We start from the raw sequence: 18,977 nt of genomic DNA, 5'->3' as shown, positions 1-18,977 counted from the left end.
AACTTGTTCATGCCAATCAAGTTGCCCAAAAGTAAATCAGTCCCACTTGTCTGTATTTGGCCCATATCCTCCAAACCTTTCCTGTTCATGTACCTATCCAAATGTCTGGTTCAGAAAAGATTTACAAGGATGTTGCCAGGGTTGGAGGATTTGAGTTATAGGGAGATGCTGAACAGGCTGGGGCTGTTTTCCCTGGAGCATCGGAGGCTGAGGGGTGACCTTAGAGAGGTTTATAAAATCCTAAGGGGCATGGATAAGGTAAATAGACAAGTCTTTTCTCTGGGGTCGGGGAGTCCAGAGCTAGAGGGCATAGGTTTAGGGTGAGAGGAGAAAGATATAAAAGGGACCTAAGGGGCAACTCTTTCACACAGAGGGTGGTACATGTGTGGCATGAGCTGCCAGAGGAAGTGGTGGAGGCTGGTAGAATTGCAACATATAAGAGGCATTTGGATGGGTATATGAATAGAAAGGGTTTGGAGGGATGTGGGCCGGATGCTGGCAGGTGGGACTAGATTGGGTTGGGATATCTGGTCGGCATGGACGGGTTGGACTGAAGGGTCTGTTTCCATGCTGTACATCTCTGACTCTAAATGTTATAACTGTACCTGTATCCAACACTTCCTCTGGTAGTTCATTTCATATACAGACCACCTTCTGCATGAAGGTGGTTACCCCTCAAGTCCCTTTTAAATCTTTCTCCTCTCACTTTAAAAATGTGTCCCCTAGTTTTGACCTTACCCACCCTAGGGAAAAGAACTTTGCTCTTCACCTTATCTATATCCCTCATGATGTTTTAAACCTCAATAAGGTCACCGCTCAGCTTCCTAAGTTCCAATGAAAAAAGTCCCAGCCTTTCCTTATAATGCAAATCCTCCAGTCCCAGCAACAATCTGGTAAGTCTTTTCTGAACTCTCCAATTTAATAAGATCCTTCCTGTAGCAGGTTGATCAGAACTGTATACAGTACTCCAGAAGTGGCCTCACCAATGTCCTGTGAAACCTTAACAATGACATCCCTACTCCTATACTGAATGGTCTGAGCAAAGAAGGTAAGTGAGCTAAACACTTTCTTCACCACCCTGTCTACCTCTGATGCTACTTTCAAAGGACTATGTACTTGCATCCCTAGGTTCGACAACATTGTTCAGGGCTCTACCATTAACTGTGTAATTCCTGCCCTTGTTTGTTTTACTGTAATGCAATACCTCACATTTATCCAACTCAAACTCCTGCAGCCACTCCTCAGCCCAATGGTCCAATTGATCAAGATCCCTTTGTAATCCTAGATAACCTTCTTCACTGTTGACTCGCCCACCAATTTTCTTTGTATTTTGTTGAATTTTATAGAGATTTAAATAAACAGTTAAAACATGCAAATTAGAAGCTGACATATAATAATCTTTTAAAAATATCTTTATCAGAATAGAGAAATTTAGCATTTCACAAATACAGAATTATTTATCCAGGACCAGAGAGTTTCTTCAGAAATAGTTAGTACTTAGCATTAGAACCTCAGGTAACTTATAAACAAAATGCACATTTTATCAGAGAGTTTCAGCAGTGATCTTATAGCATGAAAGAACAAAACTCTCATTAGTTCAGTGACAACCTGTGGAGGCTTCAATAGTGCACCCTACATAGAAGAGTAGAATTTCTGCATTCAGTGTACACTTGCAGGTCTCAGTGAGGGAAAGAGAGGGTGCAACTGAAATCCTACCATGAGTGAATTGGTGGGATTAGGTACATTTAGAGGGTTTAAATGGACAAAAAAAGAAGCCTGTTGGGAAGCTGGCTGCAACCCATTGACAGGCAGGGGAAGGAGGTGAGCAACTCACCCCTTCCCTCAAGGTCAGATGGTCTTCGAAATACGTAAACAAGGCTGGAAACCTCAACATTAACCTGCTTTTCAGGGTTTAACTGTGGCCAACTAAGTTGCCTGGACCTTGGGAAAACAGAACGCTGCAGTGTGTGATGATATTCCTTTCTTGCGGGCCAGGAAGAGTAAGAGGCCCTCCAGGCTCCTCGAGGCCCTTCAGGCTCCTGCAACGTTATCCCATAGTTCTCACTTCCTCCCCCCACATCTTCCCCAGAATGGTATAACCCCTGAGACTGGATGCACCCATGATGAAGTTAAGCTTTGGACCTTGAACCATTCCACAGCCCCATTGTCATTACTGAGATCTATTTGCTCCCATACAACTTTTACCAGAACTTTTCCCACTTTGTTTGGAGGTCAAGCTTGTTCATCTTTTGGTGAAATGCAAAAAAAGGAATCCTCTGCAGAGATGACAAACTGTGCATTCAGTGGAGAAATACAAGCCTTACGGTTTCCCATGTTGTACTAAGTCCATCATCCCACTCCCTCCCAGGGCTTCAGCGTATTAGAATTCTCCACCCATTTGCTATTTGTGTCAAGATAATCAATGAACAGAAATTCAAGGTGAATGGCAAAGGAGCAATGAACCAAAGAGCAACAGGATCCCTTTTTAGAAGGGCTGGCCCAGACTAAAAGGGAGAAATAGCTTCATTCTGTGATATATCATGTCAGCTTTCAAAGGAATAATAAGTGATTGCTGATAGTTTTGCCAGAATTACTGCGGCAAAAACTCCAGATGGCATTCTTAACCTGCTCTTCCAGATTCTGTAGGTTGGAAGTACAATGAAATATTCCATAGGTATATATTCCTGTTCAAGTTTACATATCATATTTTACTGCCTTACAGGTGTATGTTTTATGTGCCACTCCTTCAAACTACAAGTGCATTGATGTGTAGATTATCTACAGAGATGACTTTTGCAAATCCTTTGAATGCTATTTCTATAAACTGGAGCGAGCAATTGGCAGAATTGCGGGGAGTATATTGCACTGGGATGATTTAATAATCACTGTACTGTTGAGGGGAAATCAATCTCTCAGCAATCCACCTCTGCACAATGACTATTTTCCAAAGCAACATGAACTGCAGTGCAACAATGAATTTGGCATGATAATATTGAACCATTTTGACTTATCAATGACTAATGAAACGGGATGAGATACCAGCCTGCCCATATTCGCTGCTAAATAGCTATACTGTTTGCAGATTTATAATATTTCAATAAGATGTTTGTATATTTTAGAAATTAAAGGTGAGTCTAGATCTCTGACCTCTGTTTCCCAGTGAAAGTTGTTATCATAATGAGTTCTGAGGTGACCTTATATATCTTAATCAAATAGATGCTTTGTCTTTTTGTGTCGCTGTGGAACCTCTGCATATTTATTGGTTATTTTGTGTTTATTTTAATGAACTAACCTGAGTGCTACATTGTTTTTTTGCTTCAGTGTCCAGAGCAAAAAGTTTCTCAATCAGTTCAATCTTGAGATCATTGTCCAAGGAACTGTAGTAGTCTCCAGGGCTACTTGGCTATAATTGCAAAGTAAAGAAACATCTTTAAAATGCATTGTCCTGACGAATAATTTAATTCATCCAATTACTATTGACATCACTAAAATAGTATCAAGCGTCACTTACATCCATCTCACAGGTTTGATTCAAAACCTTTATTGCATGCAATGAATGAAGATACTGTTATTTCAGAGAACCCGGATTCAAAGACAATTACACAAGTAGAAAATGGTCAGATAGTGCAATTGTAACTAACTTGGAGATAACTGTAGAAGTAAAGACGAAATGGGGATTATATTTTGCTCAACCAGCAGTAAAAGAGTATTATGACAGCAGACAAAAATTAATATTGCAACAGAAAATCCTTTCCATTTTGGAAGGATTTTATATTCTGTGAGCAGAGACACCAAAGGAAACTTAACTTAGATAGTATAAACTCAAACTGTAAAATTGTAATGTCTTTATTTAACAAGTATTATTTTAAACATAAATTCTATTGTTACTTTTCGGTATCATCTCACTTACAAGTGTCCTTTTAATGCACATACACTCAGGAATAAGTTTGGGATTGTGCAATGCTGGCAGCAAGTCTTGCCTACTGGCAGCACTTTATGATAAGCTAATGGTCAGAAAATGGGAAGCAATGGCCAGTATTTAATGGAGAGCCAGCAACAGCTGTATGTTGGCCCCTTAGGAAGGCCCAATGTACGATGTGCCTCTTAGGCAGTTAACTGGACAATGATGGGCCTTTTCCCAAGATCAAGGATCCAGGAGGTGGAAATAAGACCTTAAGACATAGGGGCAGATATAGGCCACTGAATGAGTTCATGGCTAATCTGATAATCCTCAATGCCACTTTCCACCTTTTTCCCCATAATTGTTGATTCCCTTTGCTGATTAAAATCTGTCTATCGCAGCCTTGAATATACTTAACAATGCAGTCTTGACAGCCCTCTATGGTAACGATTCTCTCTGAAAGAAGAAATTCTTCCTTGTCTCTAGATTAAATGGACGATGATCCATTACTCTGAGATTATGCCCTCGGGTCCTCAACGCTGCCATAAGACAAAACAACCTCTTCACATTCACCCTGTCAAACCCCCACTGAGAACTCTGTACACTTGAATAAGGTCAGCTGTCATTCTTCTAAGCACCAAGGAGCAGAGGTGCAGCCCTACTTCACCTCTTATCAAGAGCAAGGTACTTGTTTAGCCTCTGAAGTGGGACTTTAGTCCCGAACCTGCCAAAGTGAAGAAGCTAATATTGAGTCAAAGGTGCATAATGATGTGCAGAAAAAGTGCATTAAAAAATCCTACCCACGGAGAGATGCCAGCCAATTGGAAGTTGCCACATTGGGCACTGCTCAGTGGAACAGTGACTTCCGCCAGCAATGCACCCACCCTTTTATCACTGAAGGACTTGGTGATAGAGGAGAGAAGATGGGAAGAAAATCATGGTCTGGGAGTCATGGAGGTTAGGAGCATTGACAGCAAGGCTGGGAGAGGATGGATTAGGTTAGCAGCAGGCTCCAGTGGCTTCTCAACCCAAGAGCTCCCAAGCAGCCCCAGTTACATATGCTTTCAATATTCCAGCATGGTGAGTCTCCTGTAGTGATGGTGTCAGGGTTTTAATTGAGCATTAATTACCTCCTTAAGGGCTTCCAATTGGCAGTGGGACATTTCTGCCACAGAGTTAATCTACACAAAGGGAGGACTCTCAATTTCCTCTCTGATTAAATGCACCTCTGTCACCAAACCCACCAAACAGTGGGAGGCATTAAATTCTGGTGTGCTTAAACTCTGGCCGTGAAGAGTCTTTGCCACCAATGAAAGGTTAAGAACATAAGAACTAGGAACAGGCGTAGGCCATCTGGCCTTTTGAGCCCACCCTACCATTCATTAAGATCATGGCTGATCTTTTCATGGCCTCAGCTCAACTTACTCACCCTCTTACCGTAACCCTTAATTCCTTTACTGTTCAAAGAATTATCTAGCTTAGCTTTAAAAACATTCAATGAAGAGGCCTCAACTATATCTCTAGGCAGGGAATTCCACAGATCTACAACCCTTTGGGTAAAGACGTTCCTCCTTAATTCAGTCCTAAATCTGCTCCCCCTAATTCTGAGGCTATGCCTCTTGTTCTAGTTTCAGCTGCCAGTGGAAACAGCCTCTCTGCTTCTATCTTATCTATTCCCTTCATAATGTTATGCGTTTCTGTATGATACCCCCTCATTCTTCTAAATTCCAATGAATATAAACTCAGTCTGTCATCATAAGCCAGTCCTCTCAACTCCAGAATCAACCTAGTGAACCTCCTCTGCACCCCCTCCAGTGCCAGTCCACCCTTTCTCATGTAAAGAGACCAAATCTGCACACAGTACTCCAGGTGTGGCCTTACCAGCACTGTATATAGCTGCAACATAACCTTTCTGCTTTTAAACTCAATCCCTTTCACAATGAAAGACACAATTCCATTCACCTTCTAATGACCTGTTGTACCTGCAGACCAACCCTCTGTGATTCATGCTCAAGAATACCCAGGTCCTTCTGCACAGCAACATTTTACCATTCAAATAATCGTCCTTTTTACTGTTACTGCTACCAAAATGTATGACTTCACATTTATCAACATTGAACTCCATCTACCATACCTTTGCCCACTCGGTTAAACTATCTATATTCTATATTCCTCTGCAAACTTTCTGAGTCTTCTGCACACTTTGCTCTATCACTCATCTTAGTGTTATCCACAAACTTTGACACTCTACACGGGATCCCAACTCCAAATCATCGATGTAAATTGTAAACAATTGCAGACCCAACACTGATCTCTCAGGCACACCACTAGTCACTGATAGCCAACCAGAAAAACACTCATTTATCCCCACTTTTTGCTTCCTGTTAGTTAACCAATCCTCTGTCCATGCTAATACATTGCCCATAATGCCATGCATCTTTATCTTCTGCAATAGCCTTTTGTCAGGCACCTTGTTAAATGCCCTTTGGAAATCCAGATATACAACATCTACTGGGTCCCTGTTGTCCACTGCCCTCGTAATGTCCTCATAAAATTTCAGTCAATTATTTAAACATGACCTGCCTTTCATGAATCCATGCTGCATCTGCCCAATACTCATTCATGATGATTTGTGCTGTTAACTCATCTACCTTGTTTTGAATGCCACGAGCATTCAGATAAAGTGTCTGTATGCTAGTTTTTATACCTCCTTTATATCCATTAATAATATCTCCTGAGTTTTTCTTCCTTTTAGTGTCTTTCATAGCCTTTGATGTCGTTAAACCCTCCTGCACACGTTAAACTGCTGCTTTCTTTTCTATATACCATTATACTTCCTGTTGTTTTCCCCTTCCCTCCCCCCAATTCACTAGTTTAGAGTCCTAGTGACCATCTATTTATACTTCTCACTAGAACAGTAGTTCCACATTGGCTCAGGTGGAGACAGTCCTCATGGTCCAGATCCCTCCTGTTCCAAAACTGATGCCAATGCCCAATGAAATGCAACTCCTCTTTCCCACGTCACTCCTTTAGCCTTGTGTTTATTTCCCTAATTTTCTTATCCCTAAGCCAATTTACACGTGGCCTGGGTAATAATCCAGAAATTATAACCCTTGAAGATCTGTTCCTTAATTTCGTTCCCAGTGCTTGATAATTCCCTAACAGGTCCTCCTTCCTAGCCTTGCCTGTGTTGTTTTTCCCAACGTGGACCACAACAACCGGATCCTCCCTCTCCGGCTTCAGTATCCTTTCAAGCTAGTTAACTTAGGTGTTAACAATGACCTGAACCTACATCATCCCTCCATTCAATAAAAAATATCCCAAAGGACTTCACAGGAACACAATCAAATAAAACTTGATATATAAGTCACATGAAAGAAATATTAGGACAGGTGACCAAAAGCTTGATCAAATAAATATTTTAATCACAGTCCTAAAGGAACATAAAGAGGTCCAGAAGTGGAGAGGTTCAGCAAGCAAATTCCACAACTTAGGACTAAACTACTGAAGACATCGCCATCAATTGTCAATTCGTACTTTGAGTTCTAAAGAAGAGTCATATTGGACTCAAAATGTGAACTTTGTTTATTTCTCCACAGATGCGGCCACATATGCTGCTGAGTGAGTTTCTCCAGCAGTTTTAGTTTTTATTTCAGATTTCCTGCAGTATTTTTCTTTTATTAGAACTAAAAGTTGACAAAGCCCTAGAACCTTCAATCTCGGGTCTTCGAAAAATTGGCCACAGACATAATAGATGCGTTGGTTGCAATTTCCCAAACTTCCCTGAGTTCTGGAAAGTTTGAATCAAGCTGGAAACTTGTGAACATCTATTCAAGGAAGGAGGAAGACAGAAAATGGGAACTACAATCCAGCTAGTCTAATATCTGCCTTATTGAAAACGCTAGAATCAGTTATTATGGCAATAATGGCAATAATTATGGCAGGGCATTTAGAAACACTGAATACAATCAGTGAGAGTTAGCATGGCTTTCTGAAAGGGAAATCTTGTTTAATTAATTAATTAGAGTTTCATTGAAAAAGTAACAAGCGAGTTTAATTCAGGGGGATTTGTAGGTGTGGTGACTTGGATTTCCAAAAATATCCTAGAACTCTGTGGGAAGCTAGGGAAGTGATTGTTGGGCCTCTTGCTGAGATATTTGTATCATCAATAGTTGCAGGTGAGATGCTGAAAGATTAGAGGCGGGCTAACGTGGTACCACTTTTTAAGAAAGGTGATAAGGAAAAGCCAAGGAACTATAGACCTTTGTGCATGGGAAATCATGTCTCTCAAACTTGATTGAGTTTTTTTGAAGAAGTAACAAAGAGGATTGATGAGGGCAGAGAGGTAGATGTGATCTATATAGACTTCAGTAAGATGTTCGACAAGGTTCCCCATGGGAGACTGGTTAGCAAGGTTAGATCTCATGGAATACAGGGAGAACTAGCCATTTGGATACAGAACTGGCTCAAAAGTAGAAGACAGAAGGTGGTGGTGGAGGGTTGCTTTTCAGACTGGAGGCCTGTGACCAGTGGAGTGCCACAAGGATCAGTGTTAGGTCCATTGCTTTTCATCATTTATACAAATGATTTGGATGTGAACATAGGAAGTATAGTTAGTAAGTTTGCAGATGACACCAAAATTGGAGGTGTAGTGGACTGCAAAAAAAGATTACCTTAGATTACAATGGGATCTTTATCAGATGGGCCAATGGGCTGAAGAGTGGCAGATGGAGTTTAATTTAGATAAATATGAGGTGCTGCATTTTGGAAAAGCCAATCAGGGCAGGACTTATACAGTTAATGGTACAGTCCTGGGGAGTGGTGCTGAACAAATGAACCTTGGAGTGCAGGTTCATAGTTCCTTGAAAGTGGAGTCGCAGGTAGATAGGATAGTGAAAAGGTGGAGGCTAGTACAATTACAGCATTTAAAAGACATCTGGATGGGTATATGTATTGGAAGGGTTGAAAGGCATGTGGGCCAAGTGCTAGTAAATAGGACTAGATTAGGTTGGGATATCTGGTCAGCATGGATGAGTTGGACAAAAGGGTCTGTTTCTGTGTTTAATCTGTATGACACTATTTGATAAAATGGCATATCAAAAGTTAAGTACACAAAACAAGAACTCTTGGTGTCTGGGTGACATCTAATTATGGAGCAAGGATTGGTTACCTAACAGAAAGCAAAGAGTAGAAATTAATTAGTCAATTTTGGGTTGGCAACCTGTAAGAAGCAGAATGTCACAGGGGTAAGGGCTGTGTCCTCAACTATTTATAATTTACATCAATGACTTGGGTAAAGGTAAAAAATGTATAGTTGCTGATGACACAAGGATTGTTAGGACTAGTAAATTACGAAGAGGATGTAAGGAGTCTGCAAAAGTGTAAAGATATGATAACTGAGTGGGCAAAAACTTTGATGAATGGACTTTAATGTGGGAAAGTGTGAACTTATCAATTTTGGCAGAAATCTTTTTTAAAAGTACCGTATGCTAATTGAATGGATAGAAATTTCTGAACTCTGCACTACGGAGGGACCTGGGTGTCCTGATTCATAAATAACAAAATATGAGCAAGCACATAAGGTTGAGGATTAGGAAGGCAATTGGATTTCTGTTCATTACAAGAGGAATTCTGTATAGGAGTAGTGAAGCTTTGCTACAGTTGTATAGGACTTGGTGAGATGACACATACAGCTTTGGTCTTACTAATTATGAATCAATATAATTACCTTAGAAGCAGTTCAGAGAGCATTCATGTAAATGATTGCCAAGATAAAGGGTTTAGTAGTGAGATGAGTTCATGCAGTATCTATTGGAGATCAGAAAAATAAGAGGGGGTCTTGTTGAAACATGTAAGATGCTGAACAGGCTTGACAGGGTGAAGACTGAAAGGATAATTCTCCTTCACAGGAAGACTAGGAGAGCCAATTGAGGTGGAGATTAAGAGATTATTTTTATCTTAGAGACTCATTAGTCTGTGGAATTCTCTTCCACAGAGAGCAGCAAAAGCAGAGTCACTGCATATTTTTAGGGCTAAGTTAGATCATTTCTTCATCACCAAGCAAATGGAATAGGGAGTAGAGAGGAGAGTAAAGTTGACGTCACAATCTTATCAAATGATGGAGCAGCCTGGAAGAACCAAATGCTCTACCACCAATCCTGATTTGTATGAGGTGCAAGAGGGCATTATTTCAAACAACAGTTCTTCGACCTCCCCTAACATTACTACAATGGCATTGTGTTCATTCTTTTAGCTAAATTATTTTCTCTTCATCTTTCCATTTCCCCATGTGGCATGTTCCACACTCACAGTTTTATATAGATGTGAGTTATTGCTGCTGCTGTTCTCAGGTTTTGTGACAGTAATTTTTTCTGGTCACTTACTGAAGAGCAAGAGGTGCTGCTGCATGTGCGTGGAGTGGAATTGCCTGATGGGACCTGTGGCACTGTAAACTGGCGCCGATCCATTGATGACTGCTTGCTGAGCTCAGCTGGACCTTTCATATTTGGTTTTGTTGCTTCCATTGGCCACAGCTTGTTTTGTGGAATAATAGCCTTGTTATAAAGAGGAGCTTCCTCAAACTGCTGGTTACCTGGTAAAAATGACAAAAAAAAAACATTTGTTGGTCTTATTTTGATTCTTTTTGATCTCAGTTAGATCCAATGCTAAGCAAAATGAATTTAATTTGCCATCTTGAAGATATGGACCAATTGGTACACGAATAAGATTTTAGAGTGATTCATTTTTATTGTAGCTGAAAAAAATTCTTACTGTTTTAGAATAAAAACTGAACCAGACATTTTCCCCAATTTGCAAAGCCTACAGGTGCCCTACCCAGTGCATTATTTAATTTGCTTCATTTTTAAATCTTTACTCTCACAATGTAGTTCCAAACTATGCTCAGATCTCTGTAAGTGGCACTTAATTCAGAACACTCATTGTGCTCTTTTATCTTCCCTCCCACTTTTCTTTCCTTGCATGGATGCATCTCTTCTTCAGGAGCAAGTGAGGACTGCAGATGTTGGAAATCAGAGTCGAGAGTGTGGTGCTGGAAAAGCACAGCCAGTGAGGCAGCATCCGAGGAGCAGGAGAATCGAGGTTTTGTGCATAAGCCCTTCATCAGTAACCTGAAACGTTGATTCTCCTGCTCCTCAGATGCTGCCTGACCAACTGTGCTTTTCTAGCACCACACTCATATCTCTTCTTTCCTTGGTTGCTTCACTCAAAGTGTATAACTGACATTGTAGGGTTCTTCACTAGTACATTACCATTAATTGAAGAATACTACTTTTTAAAAAAAACCGCGGATTGATGTCAAATATTTATTGGTTTACATAGATTAAAATCATGTCTTAAATTCTAGCAACATACCATTGACACTGAAATCAAGTAGAATAATGGAATCTCCAGGTGTAGGAGCAAGTTGTGCTAGTTCTTCAGGTTCTTCCTTCAGTTTACTGAAGAGCAGATTACCATCATCTGGCATTGGACCTCCGCAGATATGCTTGCCATTCATATTTTTCATGGCTTGGCAAGGCTTGAACAGAGACTCTGTCTGGTCCATGGAGAATACAACATTCTTCTCCTCAATCTCACTGAAAATGAAAACATTTGATTTCAGTTTTTTTTTAAAGAAAGAACTCCATTGCAGTATAAAATGCCAAGGAATGGTGTACATTTACTTAACATCTCATCACATTCCCAGGATATCCCAAGGCAATTTATCAACAATGGATTGCTTTTGAAGTGTACTTATAGTTATGTTGAGGGATATGGCCAAATGCTAGCAAATAGGACTAGATTAATTTAGGATGTCTGGTCAGCATGGATGAGTTGGACCGAAGGATCTGTTTCCTTCCTGTACAACTCTATAGATATTTTGGCACACAACAAGGTTCCACATACACACAGACACTGAATGAATTAACAGATAAGTCATTTTTATTTGCATAGATGTTGGCCCAGGTACTGGGACAACTGTTTGCTCAGATTGTGACATGGAATTTTCATATCCTGCTGAGTAAATGGATAGAGTTGGGGTTTAATATCTCAGCCAAACATTTTCAATAATCAGTTATGCTGCGCAGTTATCCAACATACTATGCTGAAGTCAGATAATCCATAGCCTCTGAGTTGTTATCGACTGAGTTCCATGATGTACATCTCGATGACTCGACAGACTCTGAACTAAATTATTTCAATATTCATTGAATATTGAATTTGTTCCAGTCATCAGTAGTAAGCATTACATTTGCTGGCAGTCCAATTTCAAAGTAATTTCTAAATGTGTAGTTTTATGAATTGCTATCATCTAATTTTAAAAAATATCTTAAGAAGGGTCTCATATTTATTTCATTCACATACTGTTCCACAGCTACACATTTATTTAATTTTGTGTCACCAATAAACAATTTCAAACTTTAGCCATCCTAAATATAGGTTATCCACACCTAATTATAGCTTTATTGCTCCTGATAAAAGTAAGGACAGGTGAAGCAATAAAACTTCTATTCTCAGCATTCATTACAAACATGCAATTGCAATATATTCTGATAAACATTTAGTTTTAATGCAATAGAAGCAATTGTTCACTGAACATCCTGGTTGCATTTACCTGACTTTCTTTCCTGCTCTGTGTATTAAGTACAGATGAGTAATAACTACTTTAAATCTATGTAATTAATTCTATTCTGCTTTCAATCAAACTTTGGCATTGGTAATGTCCATCAGAGTCCTTTTTTTCTCCACTTGATACAGAATAATCCACAAGAAGACAATGGCTGATGTTCCTATGTTGCTTTGAGATTGTCCATGTCAAATCTGAATTGCAAACTATTTTGCCTATGTTTTGGAGATGATTGCTCGTGTTCAGATTGTGGCATGGAATTCTCCTATCCCGCTGAGTAAATAGATAGAGTTGGGGTTTAATAGAGATGATTATTTAATTTAGATTGTGAATTGTTATTCTTAGTAAAGGTGAACAGTGAATCACTGTTAAAAAGACTCTGCAGATTATTTGAAATTGGCAAAGTTTAAGTATTTAATCAAGATAATTGTTCAATTCTCAATATTTTTCTTTCTTTCCTCAAAATATTCATTCATTATATGTACAAAAATCATTTAATGATTTTTATAACAATATTTGCTTCTGATAACATCAGTTTTCAAATACTGTCTCAATTGTATTGGAACTTTTAAAGTTTTAATGTAAGCATCAAATCTTTATTCAGTAATTATGGGTAAGAGTATGATTTTCATTCTGATATATTCAAAGACAAAATGAAGGCTCAACCAGAAGCCATTCTATATTTTATACTTTTAGAAATTTACTTTTAACGCAAGAGCATTTAATTTCATTTTATCGTGTGTCTCTGGTCATTTTTGCGTCAGTTGATTGTTGTCCTCTTGCCAGGATTGAAAATTCCAAATAACAATAGTGTATATTTTAACATCAGATTTGCAGAAAGCAACATTCTGAAACTATGACTGTGTGGCGGATGGCAAAGCCACCCATGTTACCAAGATCTCTACAGACATAAAATACTCATAGAAATCAAAATAGGATCATTTCAAGGCAGATATCTTGTGCTTAGTTTCCTGTTTATGAAATCAGTTGTGTAATAACGCAGGCATACCTCAGTACATAGTTGACGCATACAATGCACTGTGGTTGAGAGTTACGGCTGTTGTAAATAACTGTCCCTTGGGTCTCAACCCACACGTATCCACCATGTTTTGCAAGCATCCGGTACTGCCCAGTAACTGACTGACCTTTAGTGCACACTTTAAAAACAAAATTAAAATGAAATAAATCAATTTCTCAATTCTTAATCAATATCTTTCATATCTAGCATAAAGTATCAGTTATTGTATATACAAACCATGTGTTGCAATTCATCATCTAAGCTGCATATCATAAATGCTCCTTTGATCATATAACATTTGATAATGGCAATACTATATGCTGTACTCAAGCAACAGTAAGTCCTTTTTTATTTGTGCTCTGAATAGAAGTCTCTACACCTCGCTACACTTTTAGATTTTTTTAATAAATATCTTTATTAAAAACCTTTTAAAATCTTTTACAAAACATTGATATACAAAAAAGAATAACGCCATCAAAACAGAAAGAAAGGCAGTACAATAAAAGCCATAACACAGTACCATTGTTAATAAACGACCTACTATTCTACCAGAAAAAAAAACCTACTTAACTTAATCTAGCCAAACATATTAAATAAATACTAACTTAAACTAAATTCAAATAGCTTAGAATAAAGTAGTAAAATGTTATTTAATTTATCTCACTCGTCACACCTCCACTGAGGCTCCCATCCCTCTGAGCACCATCTACAGTACCTGTATTCTTTTTCCTCCAGTCTCCTCCTCATGGGGCCCCACAGGCACCCAGACTGATTCCCACAGCTATACCATGACCCTGATTAATATTGCTGATAAGTCAGCATCAATATAATTTAGAAAGGGCCGCCAAGTCTTGTAAAACTATTCCATTTTGTGGTGTACTATATTTGTGAGGTAGTGTTGGAGGAGATGCTCCAATACCAGCCTGCGCCACCCCAAAAGACCTGGGGGGGTTTTCCAATGTCCAATTCACTAGAATGTTTTTCCTCGCACAGTAAGAATGTTACACAATCTCTTCCCGTGTTCCCCCAGAGAGGGCAAGCTTGGCAACTCCAGAAGAAGAATTACCGGATCCATGTTAATTTCCATCCCTAGGATGTCCTTTAGCTCCCTTACTATAGCACTCCAGTATCTCTGGACCTTACTACATCACCAGTAGCAGCGTGTAAGAGTGCCTATACTAATATTACATTGGGGACACCCTGGTGATACTCCACTCTTGAACTTAGCTAGCCCCTCTGGCACCATATGAGCCCTCTGTAAGATCTTCAATTGCATGGCCTGTGCTCTGTTACATACTGAGATTTCCTGACATTCCCCCAGATGTCTTCCCATACCTCCAATGAAATATCCTCTCCTAACTCTCAATTCCATGTCCTACAGCGTCCTTCCATGTCTCCCAAGTTGCAACCTTTGTGTAAATAATATAAAGTGCTGAGTGAAAGAGCACCTGTACATTGGAGTATTCTTTTCTCCATGTCTGATTTGTAACATTGGACCGGGAGCATGGTCTTCCTCGTTTATAGTCCCTTATTTGGGAATATCAGAAAAGGTCCCTATTAGACAATCCATGTTTCTGACGTAACTGACTAAATGACATTAGGACATCCCCCTCGAATAAATCTCCCAGGCAGAAGATTCCCTTATTCTCCCATGCCTTAAAGCTGGAGTTTATTGTCACAGGTTTAAATCCCTGGGCTCCCACCAACCCGAGTACATGGCGAAGTCTTAGACCAATTGCCCTCATGTTGTCTCATTATCCTCCAGGCTTTCATCGTATTTAAAATAATTGGACTTTTACTCTGCTGGGTCATGGATTTCATCTTGTCTGTGAATAATACATTAATTAAAGGGCATCTTGACTGCGAGACTTCAATGTCAAGCCAAACGACTCCGAATTCCCCCGTACCCAGTCACCAACATATGTTAACAAAGCACTTATTTGGTATTTCTTCAAATCCAGAAGATACACCCCTCCCTCACCATGTGAAAGCTGCAATTTAGTGAATTTAATTAGAGGACGCCTATGGCACCAAATAAAGGACCCTAGCCAACCACTGAGCCTCCGTAATAATTGTCTAGGTAACAACAATGGGAGCATTCTCATTGGCTACATCAGTCAAGGAAGAATATTCATCTTAATCAGGGCTATTCGGCACAACCATGATAACGTAACCCCTTCCCTTGCTGCAAATCCTGCTTTATCCTCTTTAGTAGTTGTACACATTAAGTTTTATACAGCCGGTGGAAGGAAGGGGTTATAAAAATTCCCAAATACAAAAAAACTATTTGCTGACCATCTAAATGAGAATTGCATTTCATCCTTCAGATTAGGCACCTCCACTAATCCCCCTACTGGCATGGCTTCCGATTTTGAAAAATTGATCCTGTAACCCTCTTAAATTTCTAATTGATGCAATGGCTAAATTAGTGAATGTTGGGGTTCGTCATATGGTTATAGGAGGGGATTTTAATCGCCTAATAGATCCATATGAATTAATTGTCTTGAATCAGTTGAGGAACAGCCTTCTCCAGATTGGTCTAAAACAAAAGGACGTTGACAGTATATAGGGTGATCTTATGCTCCCCCATTCGCATCTTTGGCGTTACTATTTCAGGATCCCTCCTGATAGCTACAGTTAACGGTTCATTCACCAAGGTAATAAAGGACACCCCTGTCGACTACCTCTTCCAATATTAAAGCTATTTGACTTAATACCATTTATAATACCGCCTTGGGATCATTATATAGTACTGCTACCCATCTGGCAAAGGAACCCCTCAAACCAAAGCGCTCTAGGACCTCAAACAGATACAGCTATTCTATCCAATCAAACACCTTTTCCGCGTATAGGGAGACCACCAAACTCGAGATCAATCTTTGCTGGCATACCTGTACTGTGTTCAGTACCCTCCTGATATTGTTGGAGGAGCTACAGCCCTTGACAAAACCCATTTGAACTTCTTTTATAATATGCGGCAGGACCTTCTCAAACTTCAGAGCCAGCATCTTGGCTAAAATTTTGAAATCTACATTCAATAGTGAAATGGGTCTGTATGAAGCACACTCTTCAGGGTCCTTCCCTTTCTTTAAAATGAGGGAGATATTAGCCTCCCTAAGAGAAGGCGGAAGACAATCCTGTGTATAAGAATAGTTATACATCCCCAGAAGTGGCTCCACTAACATGTTTATGAACTCCTTATAGAATTCAGTTGGGAATCCATCTGGCCCTGGTACCTTGCCAGCCTGGAGATGCCTTATTGCTTCCTGCACTTGTTTAGGCACATTCAAAAGGGAAGCCTGTTCCATGTTTATATTGGGCAGGTCCAGATTTTCAAAAAAAGGACTGCATTCCCATTGTACCGTGTTCACCCCCCCTCCAACCAATGTAGCTCTGCAAAGTATTCCCTAAACTGAACATTAATCTTCTTCAATTCACGGATAATCATACTAGCCTTCTTCCTAACAGATGTAATAGATTGGGAAGCTTTTTTTCCTTCTAGTCAAATAAGCCAGATATCTACCTGACTTATCTCCAAATTCAAGCAGTCTTTCTTTGGCAAAGGAGACCTTTTGTTTTAGCCACTTGTGTGTACATTGAGTCGAGAGCAGCACAGAGAGCTGTGACCCACTGCAGCTTAACCAATGACAGCCTATTATAATATGTCTTCTCAGCTACCTTCAGCTGGGCCTCCAGTATCCATTGCTGCTCCTCCCTCTGCCTCTTTCTAGTCATCAAATATGAAATGATCAGGCCTCGTAAATATGCCTTAGTGGCCTCCCAAAGCATTGCTGGATTACTAGCTGTACCTGAATTGATATCCCAAAAGGCCCTGAACTCTCTTGTAATATATTCAACAAATTTGCCATCCCCTAACAAAAGTGGATCCATGCGCCAGTGACGTGCATCCATTCCACTACCCTTGATTTTAACATCGAAATACACTGATAGGTGATCCAAAACAGCTATATTTCCAATTCTGCACGCCAGTGTTCTGTCCAAACCATCAGCTGGCATAAAAAAAACATGTTGATTCGCGTATGGCACTTGTGTGGGTTGGAATCAAACATGAAGTCTCTTCCATTAGGGTGGAGGTGCCTTCACACATCCAATAGTCCCAACTCATCGCACATGTCCACCATCTGGTTAGACTGCATGGGCGTAACTGCCAGGGCTTTTGGCACCCTGTCAATCTCTGGATCTATAAGGTGATTAAAATCCCTTCCTATAATTATACGACAAACCCAAAGATTCATTAAATTAGCCATTGCATCGATTAGAAATGTAAGAGGGTGTGCCAGGGACAATATACATTAAAAACGCCGCACTCTTCTCCATGAAGTAGAGCTTTAAGAATGATAAACTATCCATGTTCATCCTTAATCTGCTCTGTTACCTAGAGAGGGAGGTTCCTTCTTATCAGTATATCCACTCCTCTACTCTTGGAGCTGAAGGATGAGAAAAATACCCTGTCATAACCCCACCCCGCTACAATTTCAGATGTTCCTTATCAGTTAGATGCACCTCCTGTAGCAGGGCAATGTCCACCCTTTCATTCCTGAGGCCTAATAAGACCTTCTTTGTTTTCATAGGAGAATGGCTCCCGTTTATATTCCAGGTGCACCACCTGAATCACTAGCCATGGTCATCTGGGGCAGCCCGTGTTATCCCAGGAGGATGGAGCTTATCTGAGGTGTGACGAGTTACAAAGATATTAACTCTATGAGATTGAAAAACTATTCCTATAAAAACAATTACAACTAAAAAAACACTACATTTATCTGAAGAAAATACCCAAATTACCCCCAATTTGCTCAAGATCTTCCCCATGCCCCTCCCAATCCTTACTTCTATCTTATTTCCCTCTAGCTGAGGCCGTGCCCTAGCCCAAGGCAATTCACAAATGAGGAAAACCTGTTATTTACATTCTGAAAGTTAACAATGGATCACCCCCCCCCCTCCAATCCACATATCTTAACCACAGATATAGCCATCCCCAATACAAAATCAAAAGGACAGCAGTACCAAAAAAGGAGCCTTAGATAATACCCAACCGACCGATATCTAAAATAATTCCAATTTTACAACAAAGCTGTACATATAAAACCAATAACCAAAAAAAAAAGAAAAGGAGGAGAGGGAAGTAGTAAGGGGCTAATAAACACCCCCAAAACCATTGTCCGCAATGATGCCCCCTTCCCTCCAACCCCAACTCAGGTCCTTCAATTCAAAGACTTCACAAGTCCTTTGTCTTTTCCGCGGAGTCAGAGTTAAATATAATCCCCCATGAGCGAAACGCAACATGGCCGGGTACCTCAAGGAGTATTGAATGTTCAGGTTTCTTAATTCTTTCTTGACATCATCAGTTGGCCTTCTCTTCTTAATTAAGGCTCCTGAAAAGTCCTGAAAAAAGCATTATCTTTGAACCTTTA

The 18,977-nt window shown here is 39.9% G+C and overlaps 1 protein-coding gene across 2 annotated transcripts in view; it reads right to left on the bottom strand.

Moving 5' to 3' along the window:
• epas1b (endothelial PAS domain protein 1b) overlaps positions 1–18,977 on the bottom strand; it is a 142,174-nt gene that overhangs the window by 12,487 nt on the left and 110,710 nt on the right. Inside the window, exons 8-11 of one of the 2 annotated variants that reach the window (XM_060831387.1) lie at positions 13,537–13,684; positions 11,273–11,496; positions 10,285–10,493; positions 3,293–3,403 (exon numbers count right to left, since the gene is read on the bottom strand). In XM_060831387.1, the coding sequence (XP_060687370.1) occupies positions 3,293–3,403; positions 10,285–10,493; positions 11,273–11,496; positions 13,537–13,684 (692 nt within the window). The remainder of the gene's footprint in view (positions 1–3,292; positions 3,404–10,284; positions 10,494–11,272; positions 11,497–13,536; positions 13,685–18,977) is intronic. The other variant, XM_060831388.1, reaches the window with a different exon arrangement.

The sequence above is a fragment of the Hemiscyllium ocellatum genome, chromosome 10 (genome assembly GCF_020745735.1).
Source record: "Hemiscyllium ocellatum isolate sHemOce1 chromosome 10, sHemOce1.pat.X.cur, whole genome shotgun sequence".
Lineage (NCBI taxonomy): Eukaryota > Metazoa > Chordata > Chondrichthyes > Orectolobiformes > Hemiscylliidae > Hemiscyllium > Hemiscyllium ocellatum.
The sequence above is the reverse complement of the archived record's forward strand: the minus strand, read 5'-3'. Positions and strand labels throughout refer to the sequence as shown.